Source organism: Podarcis filfolensis, assembly GCF_964270895.1.
Source record: "Podarcis filfolensis genome assembly, chromosome: 3".
Classification (NCBI taxonomy): domain Eukaryota; kingdom Metazoa; phylum Chordata; class Lepidosauria; order Squamata; family Lacertidae; genus Podarcis; species Podarcis filfolensis.
Window position 1 is genome coordinate 96,055,932 of NC_139606.1, and position 17,467 is coordinate 96,073,398.

Here is a 17,467-nt window from a genome sequence, read left to right on the forward strand (position 1 = left end):
ACCTGCTTTTATAAAAATCAAAGCGGAAGCATGAGCTACCTCCATTGGGTTCTTCAAAATGGCTTCCATCGGCTACAGATGTGCCAGAAGCCTATAGGATTCTAATACAATAACAAAAGTCCCCGGAAGCCAATACTTCGAATGAATCTGTGGGGCTGGGGCGGGGAATCTCCCACAGATGGCCTCAAAGCTAGCCTATGTGTTCTAGGCACGTCTACATGGAGGTAGCAAGTCAAGGGGGAAAGGTCAAAGGGGCAGGGGAAGATTTCTAGAATGAACGAGCGAAATTCTCACTTTAAAAAATAAATAAAAAAAAAACCTCATGTAATTTTCGTATTGTTCTTTTCACAAATTGGACTGGTGCCAAAACACATTTGGAGAGCCTAACATCCTTGATTCCACGTAACAGAGCCAAGGACACTATTCATAAAACTGGTGCTCTCAAGTGTGAAAAATTAGACTCAATCAACCCTTGACATTATATAAAAAGCAGAATAGTGGCCCAGGGGAGGGAAGGTGAATTTACATTTCTGATTACCATTCTTCTTATTTCTGTCTGTTTAGTTCTTCAAAATTAGGTTGGCAACATAGCTTTGCAGCCCTGAGGATAAGAAGAATGCCATGTATACAGAAAAGTGTGATTCTCACCTTTCTGAAAGGTTTGTTCACACTGTATTATTCCATTCCCCCCCGCCAAGTTTCCCTAAGAGTTGGTTTCCACATGAGCTTTCACATGACACAGAAAACCAATGGAATATAATGCATGTTCAGCGCTCATTCCTGTGTTATTTGAGTCCAGAAAAAACCCAGTTTGCTGTCCCCTTAACCTGGAAAACTCACGGGAGTAAATTTGGGGCTGTATACCAGCATGCAGTTCTTTTTTTTGCCATTTTCATGGGTGACTCATAAGGGAACAGAAGCACAGATGTGCGGAAAGAGTGGGGGAGTAGTGACGCTGTCCATTCGTTGTTGTGACACATCACACTCACTGCTGTGGATGAAATTTAGCAAATCAGTCAAAAAGCCACATAACACAGCTGGTTCGACAGCATGAAAGGAACACCAGAAAAGGAACCAAAGTACCAGCATTACAGTTGGGAAAACCAGTGCAAGATTCCCCACATCTGAATGCACCCTTACTTATTCACCACAACTGAACCTACAGCAGGGGTGGGGAATCTGGGGCTGTGCAACACTGCTGAACTACAACTCCCATCATCCTTGGCCCTCAGCCATGCTTGCTGGCAAGGTTTTTTACGCAACTGGATGCAAAATGTAGTGTTGAGGGGAAACTGTGCAGCTGAAAAATGTGCCATTGAAAAATAGGGGAGGTAGATCAGATACCTGAGGAACACCATGCACACGAATTACATAATGTGCTCTGCTTCAATACTTAAACTGCCCAAACCATATTTAAACAAGCCACCTTTTTGACCAGAACCTCCTTTTCTTCACTGTCATCTCCGGGCAGGTAATGCTTTGCCACATCCTTGCAAATACACTTAAAGTACTCTGAGTGTGTGTGCGTGTGCATGCCTAAGGCAGATTCATAAGTGAATTATCTGTGTATAGTAGGTAAGAACTGCTCACTGCTATGCAGAAACCATCACTAATACAGTGGTACCTCGGTTCTCAAGCATCTTGGAAGCCAAATATTGATCTTTATTGAAAACCCGGAAGTAATATTGAAAACCCGGAAGTAAATGCTTCCATTTTCCAATGTGCATGGGAAGTCGAATGGATTCTGCTGCGGTTTTTTTCCAGTTTTCTCCATTGAAACTGCAGGCTGCCCTTTGCGCCTCGGTTTTCGAATGTTTCGGAAGCCAAATGGTCTTCCAGAACGTATTACGTTCGAAAACCGAAGTACCACTGTATAAGCAAGGAGCTAAGCAGGCTTTGTGTTCATTTGGAGCTTTTTTGTGGGGGGGGGGATGTCTGAAAAGGAGTTTGCACAGTTGGAAAACCTGCTTTAAACCTCCCTACCAAGCTTGCTGAGGCTGATGGGAGTTGAGGTGCAACAGCATCTATAGGTTTGCCATCCCTGATCTACAGGATTGGCCTGTCATTTAAAAGCTTTCCTACAGGGTCTATCAATATTATGAGGATTTAATACATGTGGGTTAAACCACAGAGCCTAAGGCTTGCCGATCAGAAGGTCGGCGGTTCGAATCCCTGCGACGGGGTGAGCTCCCGTTGCTCGGTCCCTGCTCCTGCCAACCTAGCAGTTCGAAAGCACAAAGTGCAAGTAGATAAATAGGTACCGCTCCGGTGGGAAGGTAAACGGCGTTTCCGTGTGCTGCTCTAGTTCGCCAGAAGCGGCTTAGTCATGCTGGTCACATGACCCGGAAACTGTACGCTGGCTCCCTCGGCCAGTAAAGCGAGATGAGCGCCACAACCCCAGTCGTCCGCGACTGGACCTAATGGTCAAGGGTCCCTTTACCTATTTACTTGTGCATATATTTTTTTAAAGGTAAGTCATACCCTGGGGTCTTTTTATTTGCCACACAAAGGCACAAGCATTTTAGTAAATGACTATGCCAGGAAACAAATTCACTGAATGCTTCTGTTATCACTTCTGAATATTTTGATTCTCTTTAAAAACAAAGAACCAAAACTACCCACATTATCTGTCAAGGTGGCCTCTTGAGGAAGTTAACAGGCATATTAGTGGAAGCACAAAATGGTTGGAAAAGAAGGGGGGAACCTCCCACCCCCTTTCCCATTATGTTTTCTTTTCTTTTGAGAGCTTCTTCAAACATTGAAAGAGAAAAAAGACAAATAAAGGGCTGCATCCACTATAATTAGCTGACCTCAACTTATTAAGAATTGAATAGAGGTGTTTTATAGTAGGAAAAAACAGCCTGTGTCCCCAAGACTTAGTTCAACATATCTACACTTGTAAAATGCTGCCCTCTCAAAGTACTTATCTACAGTGCTGTTAACAGCCAGTTTCTGAGGTGGAATAAAAAGAAGACGGCACTAGGTCTAATGCTCCTTTGACCCAAAATTTATTGTTACTATTTTAGATAAATAGCTGTGCATGTTATCTGAATTCAATTGGGGTTGTTAGCCAGCTTTGATCCGTCAATTGTGAAAGGCAGAATGGAACCAACTAGCTATCAAGCTAGTTCTCCTATCAAGACCACCACAATGCAAATGAAAGAAAAGAAAGCTCAACAAATATGATCAAGGGGATGGGAAAAGTTGCAGCATTTGGGATGTTTTAGTTTAGAAAAAATGTAAGGGTTGACTGTGTAATGTGAAGAAAACCAAAGCAAAGAGCATGCATTTTCATGGAGGTACGAAAGGGAAACATTTGCTATACAACAGAGTCCTACAAGTTCAATATCAAGGCCCCAATGCCCTTCTCGGCTGCAAAACAGAATTGCTGAGCCACTAAAAAAAAAAACCACCACCCAAAGTCTTTGAAGAAGATAAAGATGAAAATGTGATACAGATTGTCTGTGCAGCACGTACAGTCAGCAGAGACTAGGTTCTAAGGAACACAATGCTTGAAGGTAACTTTGAAAAAGAATTCGGTGTTGGCAATGTTCTTACAGTACTTTGGAAGAAGCCCCCAAATGCTGAAGAGAAGCATTCTACCAAGTGAGGAGCAAAAAAAACAACCCGTAAGCATTTCATACAGTGTGATGAAAAAGGCACGATCAATACTGGTATGTTCAAAATATAAAGATCAAGTCTCTTGAAGTCCTATTGAATAAAGCATTACATCGCACATGATGACCCGAAGGAAGGGCTTTATGAAATCATTATATAATTGCACATCTTAAGACCTGAATATAAATCTCAACTCTCCTGCAACTTTTTAATGTCCAGAGGCCCTGATAGAAGAACCCTTCATTCTTGGAAGGCTGCTTTGTTACAACTGCCTTGCAGGCACCGAGAGAAGCACTCACCTTGAGCAGGCAAGCGCAGGAACGTAGGACAGTCTGTAATTCGGGCTTTGGGAATGTATGGCCCAGAACTCCAAATCCCATCATCTCTGACTACTGGGCCGTGTTGGCTGGAGCTGATGGGAGTTCACAGCATTGGGGATAGCCACACATTTCCTAGCTAGGGCAAGTCCTGAGGGCCAGGAGGAATGACTTGGAGGGCCACATTTGGCCAGTGGATATGAGGTTTTTTTCTCCACTCCTGAGTATCAGCTTCCTCTCTCCCATTCTCCTCCAATTCTCTTAAAAGGAATAATTATTTGGATCAGCTAGTGAAAATGATGGGCAGCACATTCAGGACACACACACACACACACACACAATTAAGGAGAGAGGAGCATGCCTGCTTAGCTAAAACTAGCTGATTCTGACCATAGTGGCAGGACTTGGAAATATGGCTTCAGTTCCCACCTGATCCATGAAGAGGCTGGTGAAATCAGTCAAAATGCATATTCCTGCATTGAAAGCAAAGGGGCAAATATGTATGTCAAGGCCAATGTCTATACAGTGGAGAAAACAGCAGCAGAAAAAAAGGGGGGAGGGTGATATATTCTGAACACAGAATATGATTTCAGCTCTTTGTTTTGTTTCAAATGGGTAATTTTAAAGACGACGCCACCTGCCATTTTTGCACCAAAAAGACAGAATGAAAATGCTGTATTAGTCATAAATATTCAATTTGGTGCCATAATATGGGGGGGGGGGGGAGTTGGCAAAAATAAAATATGACTAACTGTTCACATGACAACCCTTTCTGAGGTAGATAGAGCACTATCAAGTAACCTGTGCAACCTTTTCATATAGCGACACCTTCCAACAACCAATTTACATCCCGGTGATGTTTCTAACCTCAAAAATGGCTGTGTGGATTAGCTCCAATGTGGCCCCGCAGGAATCTTTATCTGGCTCCTGGGACTCCGCCCTCCTGAGCCATGCCCTCTACCCCAGGCCACGCCCCCCGCCAGCCTTGCCTCACAGCCTCCTGGAGTGTTTTCGCCTGGAATGTGTCCTTGAATGCTTGAGAATCACTCTTTCTTGTCTGGATGAAGGATAGAGAGGGGTGTGTACAGAACCTAGACTACCGTACAAAGAAAAAGTAAAATGAAGTGTTTTCGCTGGGTTTGAATGTGTCCTTGTTCTGAGATAATGCCTCTTGCTTGCCTAGATGGAGAGTAGAGGTGTGTGAGAGCATGTAGACAAAGAAGTTTACTGTGCAAAAGTAGCATTTACATCCATTGTTTGGACCTCTTTTGCCTCTTGCCCTGCCCGCTGCTAGCATGCCCTCCCTACCCACCAGATGTTTCCATAGAAAGTATATCTCTCGATCTGGAAAAAAAGGTCCTCGCCCCTGAATTAGCTCAGAGGACTAGAAACACCAAACACACTTCAGAAATGACAAATGCAACCCTGGGGTTTTTATTAATGATCCCAGGTGGGTAAGTGCCAGAGCAGCAAGGGAAAGAAACACTTAATAAGGTTAGAGGCCTTTGCTTTTGTGCATTAAAGTTTTACCCCCACTAACTGTTAATTACTCTAAATGGGTCTACTTGCAGCTTCCTTTGCCCCTGTAATGAATGCATATGACTAACCAAGTGAAAGCACAGTTGGTTTCTAAGCACACTATTATTATTAGCAGCAACAGCAGCAGCGGTGACTGTACATTTGTAAACAGATTCTTTCCCTTCCCCGCAAAAGCTAAATCCAGCCTTTATTTCTGATTGCTCAGCTAGGCACAAGCTTCTTCACCAGCTTAGTGAAATAACGTTAAGCCATCTGGTATGTTTAAAGCAGGCAGAAGCTTCTGAAGCAATTAGGACCATGTAGCAGTCTACTAATCTAATGGTTCAGCGATACTATGACCCAGCACAGATGATCCTCTGTGACTCATTATGGCAATTTCAAAATTCCTAGAATTATTCAGGCCACGGCTATGATTCCACAGTGGCAGCGACCCTCGGCAGCAAACTCCTTTCCTCTCTCAGCTAAGAACCCATTTGAATCCATAAATCCTTGCTATTTACCGTATTTTTTGCTCTATAAGACTCACTTTTTCCCTCCTAAAAAGTAAGGGGAAATGTGTGTGCGTCTTATGGAGCGAATGCAGGCTGTGCAGCTATCCCAGAAGCCAGAACAGAAAGAGGGATTGCTGCTTTCACTGCACAGCGATCCCTCTTGCTGTTCTGGCTTCTGAGATTCAGAATATTTTTTTTCTTGTTTTCCTCCTCCAAAAACTAGGTGCGTCTTGTGGTCTGGTGCGTCTTATAGAGCGAAAAATACGGTACCTATTGTAAACTGCCCTGGACATTTTTTTTTAGATAGAAGGAAGGTATGAAAACATTTGGAATAAAATAGAAGCAATGCCCTTTTTTGCCCATCATGGTTCCTGTGACACTCACCTGGCATTCTACGTTGCAGTAAAAAGCCTGCTTGCATCTTCCACACCTGGACAAGCCTTCTTTCCTTAAAAAGAGACAACGCACACAATTGTCATGCCTCTCCGGTGACAATCATTTAATAAAAATACTATGGCCATTAGCATTCCAGCATACAGAAGCTGACCTGGTCAATAGGCATGGGACCCATATGGTCACTGAATCATAGAATTGTAGAGTTGAAAGGGACCACAAGGGTCATCTAGTCCAACCCCCTGCAATGCAGGAATCTTTTGCTCAACATGGTATTCGAACCCATGACCCTGAGGCTAAGAGTCTCATGCTCTACCAACTGAGCTATCATGCAAGATCTCAGATGGCGTCTTTTAACTGTTCTTAAACTGGGGGGTGGGCTGGAGAGAGGAATTATCCTGTAAACCAGGGGGGAGGATTCAATTATATTCACTTCTAAACATGAAAAAGTGGTTCTGTGCACCAGCCTTTTCCTCTCCTCTTCGAGCATGAGTTTGTCAAGCTATCATATAAAAAGAAAGAGCTATCCCTGGAGCTCACAGTTATCACTTTAATTGCATTGTGCACACTGCAAATGACTGAATCTAACAGGCACGATGATATAATTTGCTTCTTGGCAAATAAAAGTAATATACTTTGTTTAATCTGCTAATTTGCGGAGAAGCTCAAAGGCTCCCTTTTTTGTGTCTATTTAACACTGGGGCGTGCTTACATAAAAGAAAACAATTGTAACAACCCCAGTCCCTGAAGCCGTAATTGCTAGAGAAAGTTATTTAACATGCTGAGTTTTCTGCAACCAAGGCACTAAATTAGCGGCCCTCTTTCTGAGCACAGTTTTCTATACAATGGATAAACTGTGAAGCTGTTTTTTTATATATAAACGTCATCTCCCTTTGGGACACCTCTTCACAGTGGCTGCAAGAGGAAGTTCTCGAGCTTAGTTCCAGAGCACGCTGCATTGCAGCAAACCTACTGTGCTATATACTGCAATGCAACACATTACACCTGAGTGCCGTCATAGGGATCTCCCTATGGTCACAGCCAAGCAACCTCCCAGATATATTTACAAAACAGTGCTCCACAAGCATCTCAACTTAAACTTAAGATATTGTAGCAAGACAGCTGTTAGGCTACTGCGGGTTGGACTATCGCTATGAGTTTGCCTTGAAAGCAGTGTCTGAGCACAGTCTGGGATTTCACAGTAGGGTACAGTTGTACCTTGGTTTTCGAACACCTTAGTTCCTGAACATTTTGGCTCCTGAACATTGCAACCATGAAAGTGACTGTTCTGGTTTGCAAACTCTTTTTGGAAGCTGAAGGTCCGACGGGGCTTCAGTGGCTACTGATTGGCTGCAGGAGCTTCCTGCAGCCAATCAGAAACCGTGCTTTGATTTTTAAACGTTTTGGAAGTCTAACAGACTTCCAGAATGGATTCCATTTGACTTCCAAGGTATGACTGTATTAATAACATTTCTTAATAGTCCTGGTGCAAAGTTGTGAATGACAAAGCCATCAAGGTTTGACGGGTACCTTGATCATACTTTCTCTTTTAGCAAGCCTACCCATGACATGTATTTTAATATAATGTAAATTTTAAAACCGACGATTCAATTTTTGCAATTTTTTAAGCCAACTTGTTTTTAACATCTGGTTTTACTGGTGATTTTAAGGTGTGTGTTTTTCTGTACATTGCCTAGAGGCATTTTTATATCTTGTTAACAAATAAAGAAAATGAAGACTAAAGGCTGAAAAGCATCTTGGGGAAGCGTGTAACAATTCTGTTGTTCTGGGGATCATAATTACAATGGAATAAAAAAAGAAAAAAGAAAAGAAGGCTTGGGGCAAACAGCCAAGGAGAGCAGGTCAGGTGCATATGAATAAAGAGCAGTTTGGAGGCAGAAAGAGATACGGAGGCAGAGTTAGCTAAAGACTGAAAAGAATATTGGGGTACACAGTGGATCCAATGAGACACGATAGTTTTCATGCCTGGTGAGAGTGTGCCATTTTGTAAACACAAGAAGAGCCTGTTAGATCAGGCCCATCTAATCTAGTCAAGCATCCTGTTCTAGCGGTGGCCAACCAGATGCCTATAAAACTCCTTGGAGGAAGAGTACTCTCCCCATTTGGGATTGCCAGCAATTGATGTTCAGGGATATTACTGCCTATGCTCTACTAGCTAACTATGCTCTACTACTTCCTTATGCTGGTAATAGAATTATTAGATCTTCGAATTATTAGAAGATGTTAGAAAACCATCAGAAGTCCCCAGTGTTCTCTTCTCCAAAGAAAGACAAACCCAGGTAAGCACTGTGCCCTGGAACCTCTTGCCTCTTGGGGAACCTTCTAACAATATTACTTGGTTTTTTGGGGGAGAGGTGTGTGAAATTATTATAAGGGATGCGGGTGGCGCTATGGGTTAAACCACAGAGCCTAGGGCTTGCTGATCAGAAGGCCGGCAGTTCGAATCCCCACGACGGGGTGAGCTCCTGTTGTTCAGTCCCTGCTCCTGCCAACCTAGAAGTTCGAAAGCACGAGGTGCAAGTAGATAAATAGGTACCGCTCTGGCGGGAAGGTAAACAGTGTTTCCATGTGCTGCTCTGGTTCGCCAGAAGCGGCTTAGTCATGCTGGTCACATGACCCAGAAACTGTATGCTGGCTCCCTTGGCCAGTAAAGTGAGATGAGCGCCGCAACCCCAGAGTCGTCCACGACTGGACCTAATGGTCAAGGGTCCCTTTACCTTTACCTTTTATGTTACATTATTATTAAAACCATCAAATAATTACAGCATGAGAGAAAAGCTCATGATGTTCTTTTTGTCAAGAGCTCTAAGGCCCAACCCCCCACCTCTTACATTGAAAATTGGCAGTTAAATAAAGCATATATGTTCTTATAGACTTAATGAGTCAAACTGATAATTCTACAGCAAATACCTTGCAATTTGTACATTATTTATAGCAAGGAAATGCAGCCAACACTAGTCCTAGTCAGAGAAGACCCAGTGAAAACAATGGACATGAGTAACTTAGGTTCATTAACATGCCTCTACTCTGAGTAAACCTTATTTGGCTACAATCCAACAAAGAATAATAAGGGATCTTAAGGGATCTAGTCCATGCCCCACCCCAGCAGCAAAGGAATAGTTTTTGATGTACTAAATGCATCTCATCTTTGATGAAGAAGTAAATAGCCTGGAGAGCCTTTTGGACATAAGTGGGGCATAGTGAGTCTTGGGTCAACAAACTGCGCCTCCACCTCCACTGCAGCTGCAGGAAGATCAGGCACTTTCACTTCTAATTTAGGCTAACCATGGTTTGTAATGCCATCAGTATCGACACAAACACTGGTTCAACTTAATGACGGTTAGTGGAAAGACAACTTCAAGCCATAGTCTACTAAACTAGTTCCCCAGCCTACCAGCCATAGTTAAGATTTCTGCCAGCCACAGTTAGGAGTTTGGACAATTAATCTAAAACAGAAGGTGAAGTTTCCAATCTCCTCCTCATGGTTGCACTGGGGGAAGAGAGGGGAAGGGGCGAGTACATGAGCCTGAGGCTCACGCCAATATTTTGATATTATATGCAACGTTGCCTCCATTAGTAATATGAAAGAACCATGAACTATTCCATATACAGATAAAGTATGTAATAATAATGCTCCTAAAGTGTTTAGGTTAGCACGTCAAAGTGCAAGTAGATAAATAGGTACCGCTCTGGCGGGAAGGTAAACGGCATTTCTGTGCGCTGCTCTGGTTTGCCAGAAGCAGCTTAGTCATGCTGGCCACATGACCCAGAAGCTCTACGCCGGCTCCCTTGGCCAGTAAAGCGAGATGAGCGCCGCAACCCCAGAGTCGGTCACAACTGGACCTAATGGTCAGGGGTCCCTTTACCTTTACCTAAAGCGTTTAGGGGTTAAAATAACAAGTTTATACAGTATATGAATATTTTATTATTTTATTTCCTCTGCAGTTCTTTTTCTATTTATAGTGTGTCTGCAAAACTCTCATATTGAGGGCAGGACTGGTGTTATTTTGGTACAGCACCCAGCCATTTCAAGTATTTTATAAATAAGATACTGTATAATAAAATATCACATTATGTGGCCCATGACAATAGCATAACAAAATACTTTTGAGGATACTGTGTGTTAATTTATCTTTTGATACAGTTAACTCCTCCAGAGGATGCATGTTTATTGGGAGCAACATTTGTTTAAGTCATATATTTTGTTACCATTTAACCGCTACTCTAGATGGAAAAGATATGTGATATCCAATAGAAAGAAAATGTACTAGTTAAAGTTATCAAACTTTTGACAGGCAGAAAGAAAGGGTCAAATCAGTTTCACTTCACTCCCGAAATCCAGAAGTTAAGAATACAAAGCAGAACATAAATATCAATCTACCATTTTATGACAACAGCCACGATACCATTCCATGGCAAATATTACAAACATTGCATCCAATTAGCATAGCCTTTGTCAATGCTAGCAAAACCATAGGCACAGGGAATTCCACCTAGGAGCATGTTAATGCTGTAAGAGACTGGATTAACAGACCCTCATTCAGGGAGCTCTTAAGCACAGTTTGGAAGGAAAGCTAAAGATTTTCCCCGATAGATAAATAGGTATGGGACAGCTACAAACTCCTGAATTGCTCCATATTCCTGCATTGCAGGAGGTTGGGCTACATGTTCCTCAGGGTCCCTTCCAACTCTATGATTCGATGATTTGGGTGGAGGGCATGAAGTTGGTATATGAAATGAATCAAGTTTGCAGCTCTTATGATGACACGGTTGCTCTTGAAAGCATGTGAGCAATCCCTGGATGAAATCTGAGAAGCAAGAGATGTGGCTGAATTGGAGCTGGCACGTGTCTTCATCCACCCCCATGATTGGCAAAACCAGAATGATTTATGCAAAGTAACAAAACAAAAAAAGAGTGAATTTAGGATAGCTCAGTTGGTAGAGCATGAGACTCTTAGTCTTAGGTTCGAGTTCTGCATTGCAGGGGGTTGAACTAGATGGCCCTTCCAACTCTACAGTTCTATGAAAAAGGGCAGAATTGTGCTTTCTTCTCTCTCTTTTTTGAATAATTTATACAGATGGCAGAATCTGTTTTCTTGGTGCCAGATTTAGAGTGCCTGAGCACTCTAAATTGTATTCCATTTGAGCTTACACAGCCACACGACCCATCAGAAGACCTGAGTAACAGACTCTCTAAAACAAAATATGATGTTCCTAATTCTGACCTCTATAAAGTGGACATTATAACACAACTCTGATATTACCTTTAACACTAAATGATTAGGGATCCTCAGGACATTGAACCATAGACTCACAGAATTGCAGAGTTGGAAGGGACCTCGAAGGTCTTCTAGTCCGCCTGCTGCAATGCATACATGGGTGTTTGTGGATTCTTATTATTACGACGACTGTAATATAAAGTGCCTGGGGTAAAACAATCTTGAAGAGTTACAGTGCCACAGTATGCTTGCAGGAGACTCTACAGCATATCAGAACCCAAAGGACTCTGATGAAATACATTGAGGCCTCCGCAAGCAATCTCTCTTAGAGATACACCTGTTTGAAACTGTAGGTCTTGAAACTCCAACATGATTCCATGACAGCTGTAAGCTTGCATGTGATGACTGCGGTATTTCTGCCTGCCAAGATTACTGCCTATTCTTTCTATACATCAGCCACCTCTAGAGCCCGCTGTGCCAGGCTCAGGCTGGATTCAGATGTAATGTGAAACCATGGCTTGTGCTAGCTATAGATAAGAACCCAAAACATGGTTTGATCTTTTGAGACATATAGCAGACAAATCATGTTTAGAGGTGTTTCTTCGCTGTCTTTTTCCTTCCTCGCTCAGCTACAAAAGCTCCACGTTTACTCCTATACCCACGGTGCGATACCCTCTCAAGGAAAAGAAAACTTCATTCCCATGATGCAACTGCCATTTCATAAAGTGGACCAATGGCCCTAACTATGGTTTGCTACTTTTCCATGAATTCAGTCATAATCGCAAACCAAAGTTAGCACAAGCTCATCTGCAAACAAGCTTCCAAATTGTAGTTTCAGATCCTGGTATGTCAGTCGCAAACAGCACCTTGGGTTCAGAGGTAACACAAACCATGGCTTAGCTAAACAACCATGGCTGTGTACACATTATATCTTTTAAAACACATTTGAAATGCATTCTTTCTCTCAAAGAATTCTGGGCATTGTAGTTTGCCCCTCACAGAGTTACAATTCCCAGCAACATCCAATGAACTACAGTGCCCAGAACTCTTTGAGGAAAGAAATGTGTTTCGAATGTGCTTTAAAGGTATAGCATGTACAGATCTCAAGCCTTCATGGGCCATCCGAACTCAGCCTCAGTTTTGCTTTTCTTAACAAGGAAGAGATAACTTGCACAATATTCCATGCCAATTATAAATCACACTGGAGGAGACCACATCCTTTTATGTCAGATTAACAGTGCCAAGAAGGAACATAATTGATTTTAAGAGGCAACCAACTGCCTGAACATACGCAGAGCAAGATGTCCCTAAACTGCTTTATTTCAGTGGGTTTAGTTAGGCCTACCTAAATCTAACTAAGCTCAGGCTAACTGCGTGGAAAGATCTTAATTCAACTAACTTTACCAGATTAAATGCTCTACTGCCCGATCCTTTCTCTACTCCTTTACTGTCCAGAGATGTTGCGAATTTTAGCTGACGGCTCAAACTACAAAGAAAGAAGGATGCATGCTCTTTCTGAAGGACAGTTGAGGATAAGCATGGCTTCCTTTGAATCACAGCTTTGCCATTTTCAGCCCTGGATCCAGCTATTGAGCATCGACACCCCCTGGTCGCGTGTAAAGCCTCCTCTAATCCCCCCCCACCCATCCCACTTTCGAGTCCCCTGGGAGACAGCTGAAGGGCAGCCAGAAATCCAACAGGTGCAGCGGGCTTCCGAGACAGGAAGAAGAGATCCTCCTCTCCACCTGTGGGTTTGCTGCCTCTCAGGCTACCGTCAAAGCCACGCAGCAGTCAGAATGACGTCTCGGGGTGCGGGAGAGGGCGCCCCATGTGGGGCTGAGGCAGGAGGCTGTTGGATGTGAGAGAGGGCCCAGGCAGCTGGCAGGCAGGCAGGCCAGCCGGAGGAGTCCCGGCCCCTCTTCCTCCCGCGCGCGCCCGGCCTCCTCCAGCAGCCGCCCGGGAAGGGCCTTCCCTTCCGCAGAGAAGCGCGCCCTGGGCCGCCGGTGCTAGGACCCGCGGGGAATTCGCGGGCGCCGCCAAGGCGAGCGCCTGCCCCCTCGCTTCTCGTGCCTCCCGCTCGGCCTCCTCCCTTCCGCCGGCAGGGGACGGGCGAGCGCCGAAGGGCAGCGGCCGGGCAGGCAGGCAGGCAGTATAGGCAGGCCGGCCGGCCGGCCGGGCGGTACCTGGCGAAGCAGCACTCGCAGTGGTTGCCCCTCTCGTTGACGGTCAGCACGCACGTGTAGGCCGGGCACGAGAAGAGCAGCTCCCCGACGGCGAAGCGGCGAAGCGCCCGCAGCCCCCGGCCTTTGCCCGGGCTCTGGAAACGCTCCAGCGCCGGAGACTCGGAACTCCTCGCCGAGCTCATGGCTCCTCTCTGCCAGGCGCTGCCGCCGCCGCCTCCTTCTTGGCACAAGCCCCGTCGTGGCGGCGGCCTGTGCCGTGGCTATTAATGGCGCGCAGCAGCAGCAGCAGCAGCCACCCGCAGCGCCCGGCCCCGGCCAGCCAGAGCTCGCAGCACATACATGGGCATGGGCAGCCGGAGCAGCAGCAGCAGTGGCGGCCGCGGCCGGCTCCCTGGGAAAAGCGCGCCGGGAGCCCGCTGGGTCCTAGAGGCAACGCGGGCCCGGCTGCCCGCGCGGCACCCCGGGTACGCGCCCCGGAGGTGAGGGGTGGCGGGCCCTGGAGATGGAGGCTTTCGGTTGGACGGGAAGCCGAATCCCTTCTGCTACCCCCCCCCCCTTCTCACGGTCTTTCGTTTGACTTTGAGGGGTTAAGAAGTCGTCTCTCTTTTTTTTAAGTTGCCTCATATCAAGGTTAACCTTTATATCATTGCATTTGGCACGTTTTCCAATTCTAATTACACTCCTTACAAAATGACTCAAAATTTAAATAAATATAGAAAGGTAGAAAGTTTACCATTACAAGTCTTTCGTCAACCCTGCTAGTGATGTTAAAAGTCCATCATCTTCATCTGCCACTCTTCTTTCCTTGGTACTTCTTCTTGTTTCCATTTTGGGGTTGAAAGAATTCTTTTAGCACACAACCATTCTAAAAGCTAAAACCAGTGCTGTTTTTCTAGAAAAAGAAGTGCCGGAGGAGCTCACTATGAACTACAGTGGTACCTGAGGTTATATATGCTTCAGGTTACATACGCTTCAGGTTACAGACTCCGCTAACCCAGAAGTAGTACCTCGGGTTAAGAACTTTGCTTCAGGATGAGAACAGAAATCGTGCTCTGGCGGCACGGCGGCAGCAGGAGGCCCCATTAGCTAAAGTGGTGCTTCAGGTTAAGAACAGTTTCAGGTTAAGAACGGACCTCCGGAACGAATTAAGTACTTAACCTGAGGTACCACTGTACTTCTCTTAGACTAGCAATGGCACCCACCTGAGAGTTTTGGAGATGAGCTCCCCGGCTGGGGGAAAAAAAGCCCTGGCTAAAACTAAAAAGCTCTCCCCACAGCTATGTGGTACAAAATGAAAGGTCTTTAAATTCCAGTCCTAAGCATGTTTTACCCAGAAACAAGTGCACCCTAGTGGGGAATGTTGTTTGCATCCATCTGTCTCCAGAGACAATGGAGTGCACCTCCAAGGGTGAAGCCAAACCGCTGCATTGGCAACACTGAAGTGACCTCCCCAGGGCGCCAGCCAGGATTGTGTGTATGGAGCTCCTGGGCTGCCCAGATGACAAGACTCGCCCCCCTCGACCTCCTTGATGTGGTCCAAAGATAAGCAGAGCAATATATTTGGCACCAACTTGGCTGCAGGAGTTGCTGGAAGGAGGCGTACAAGGCATCATCTAACTGTCTTAGGGACTCCACTCTGGATTTGTTTGTACGGTTTACTCCTTAGCTTTTTCTTTTTCCAAAGAGATCCCACAAGGCAGAGGAGACTTGAGACACAAGAGCTTATCAAAGATTTCATTTCATCATTTCTAGCTACTGCCAAGTGTCCATAGACTACAACTTCCATCACCCCTGACCATTGGGTGCACTGGGAGTTTGATTCCAACAAATATCTGAAGGTTTCCCAAGCCAAAACGCATTCAGCACAATACATTTTACTAGTATTGCATCTGCAATTTCTTATTATATGCTAAGGCTCTGAAACTCCAATGTGGACATGCTTTTTAGAACCTAAGATTTTAATCAAGCTGAAGGTTTTTTTTTTTAATGATATAATTCCCAGGAGGTAAATGTGAAACATGAATCACAGAAAAAAATCTTAACATGTTAGAAACCCTTCATGGCTGTAAGCAGAGGGCATTCTACACCTGCAGTCTGTAGCCTGGAGGCATGAGAAGAAAGATTTGCTAAATAAGTACTGCTGAAGTATGACACACTAAGGGCACAGCTCAAGATCATTGACTCATCTTCCTTTCATTAATGCAGAAGGAAGGTTCGCAAACTTTGTCAGAGCAAGTCTCTGTAAATGAAGACGGAAACTGTTCCAGCGTCTCTCAAGTGTCACAATGGGCCAATTCACGGAAACATCCCACCTGCAACCACAGGCTTTCCCCCCTTGTTCTTGGCCCTGGTTGTGATGTGTATGTGGCAAACCCGGGTTGCCTGAATCATGGTGCAATGTGCACTATGAAGGGAAAAATACAACATGGCCCACCATGTGCAGAGTACTTTGGCAGTTCACTGTTACAGCATGCAGTCCTGCTAAAACTTTAGGTGCAATTTATTTTAAGGGAAAGTGAGGGATCAGGGCCATATTTGGGCCCGTAAAGGTAAAGGGACCCCTGACCATTAGGTCCAGTCACAGACGACCCTGGGGTTGCGACGCTCATCTCACTTTACTGGCAGAAGGAGCCAGTGGCCAGCATGACTAAACTGCTTCTGATGAATCAGAGCAGCGCATGGAAACGCTGTTTACCTTCCTGCCGGAGCGGTACCTATTTATCTACCTGCACTTTGATGTGCTTTCGAACTGCTATGTTGGCAGGAGCAGGGACTGAGCAACAGCAGCTCACCCCATTGCGGGGATTCGAACCGCCGACCTTCTGATTGGCAAACCCTAGGCTCTGTGGTTTAGACCACAGCACCACCCGCATCTCTTTCATGTGGGCCCATACCAGACTTGAAAGCACCTACAGACAGAGAAATTTAACAGTGCAATCCTTTGCCAACTTGAATCCATTATAATTTGTGGCCTTAAGGTACTTTAGGCGCATAGGGCTGGGTGGCAAGACTGCAGTCTTAAGGCATGCTTAACTAGGACTGGCTCCAGTTGCGCTTGGTGTGGTGAGGCAGAGCCACCTTCCCCAACACTGACTTCAATGCAACTTACCTAGAAGGGGTTGGGGTCAGGCAACAGCAAGCTTGGGGTTGGTAGAACCACTCTATCACTCCCACTGGTACTGCCCCAAGGCCACTTCCACTGTACCTCACTCCAGCCCTGTTCAGAGGAGCTGCAGTGACACCAGTGTCGAGAGGTTGTCTCTGCTCCATGAACCACTACTGACTCGTTCCCATTGAATTTAATGGGATTTCTGAGTACTGGGATACACTTGCCTAGCCTGTGACTGGCAATCACTACAAGGGATGAGGCATTCAACTTCCTAGATTGCAATGATTTCTAGGGGGTAGAGAAATACGTGGAGGTCTCACTCTTGCCCTGCCATCTGGGTCTGTAGGGCTTTCCCCCCAAAACAAATTAGATTTGTCAAGCTGCATTAGCAGAACAGTAGAACAACAAAAACACCTTGTCCATGAAGGGAGATATTGGGTCATTCTGCTTTTCTGTTAATGTTTACTATTTCCATTAATGCTATTAAACCAACTTAAACACCGCTAATGATATTACTCGTGTCAAATTGTCCGGGCCATCAGTTTGATAAACTATCAGTGACTTTAATTGACAGAGA

General features: G+C 45.0%; 1 protein-coding gene across 1 annotated transcript in view; it reads right to left on the bottom strand.

Moving 5' to 3' along the window:
• Positions 1 to 14,183, bottom strand: part of SMYD2 (SET and MYND domain containing 2) — a 35,931-nt gene extending 21,748 nt beyond the window's left edge. The window contains exons 1-2 of the mRNA XM_083605397.1: positions 13,782 to 14,183; positions 6,350 to 6,413 (exon numbers count right to left, since the gene is read on the bottom strand). Of these exons, the coding sequence (XP_083461523.1) occupies positions 6,350 to 6,413; positions 13,782 to 13,963 (246 nt within the window). The 5' untranslated portion in view covers positions 13,964 to 14,183. The remainder of the gene's footprint in view (positions 1 to 6,349; positions 6,414 to 13,781) is intronic.
• Positions 14,184 to 17,467: the final 3,284 nt, after the last annotated feature.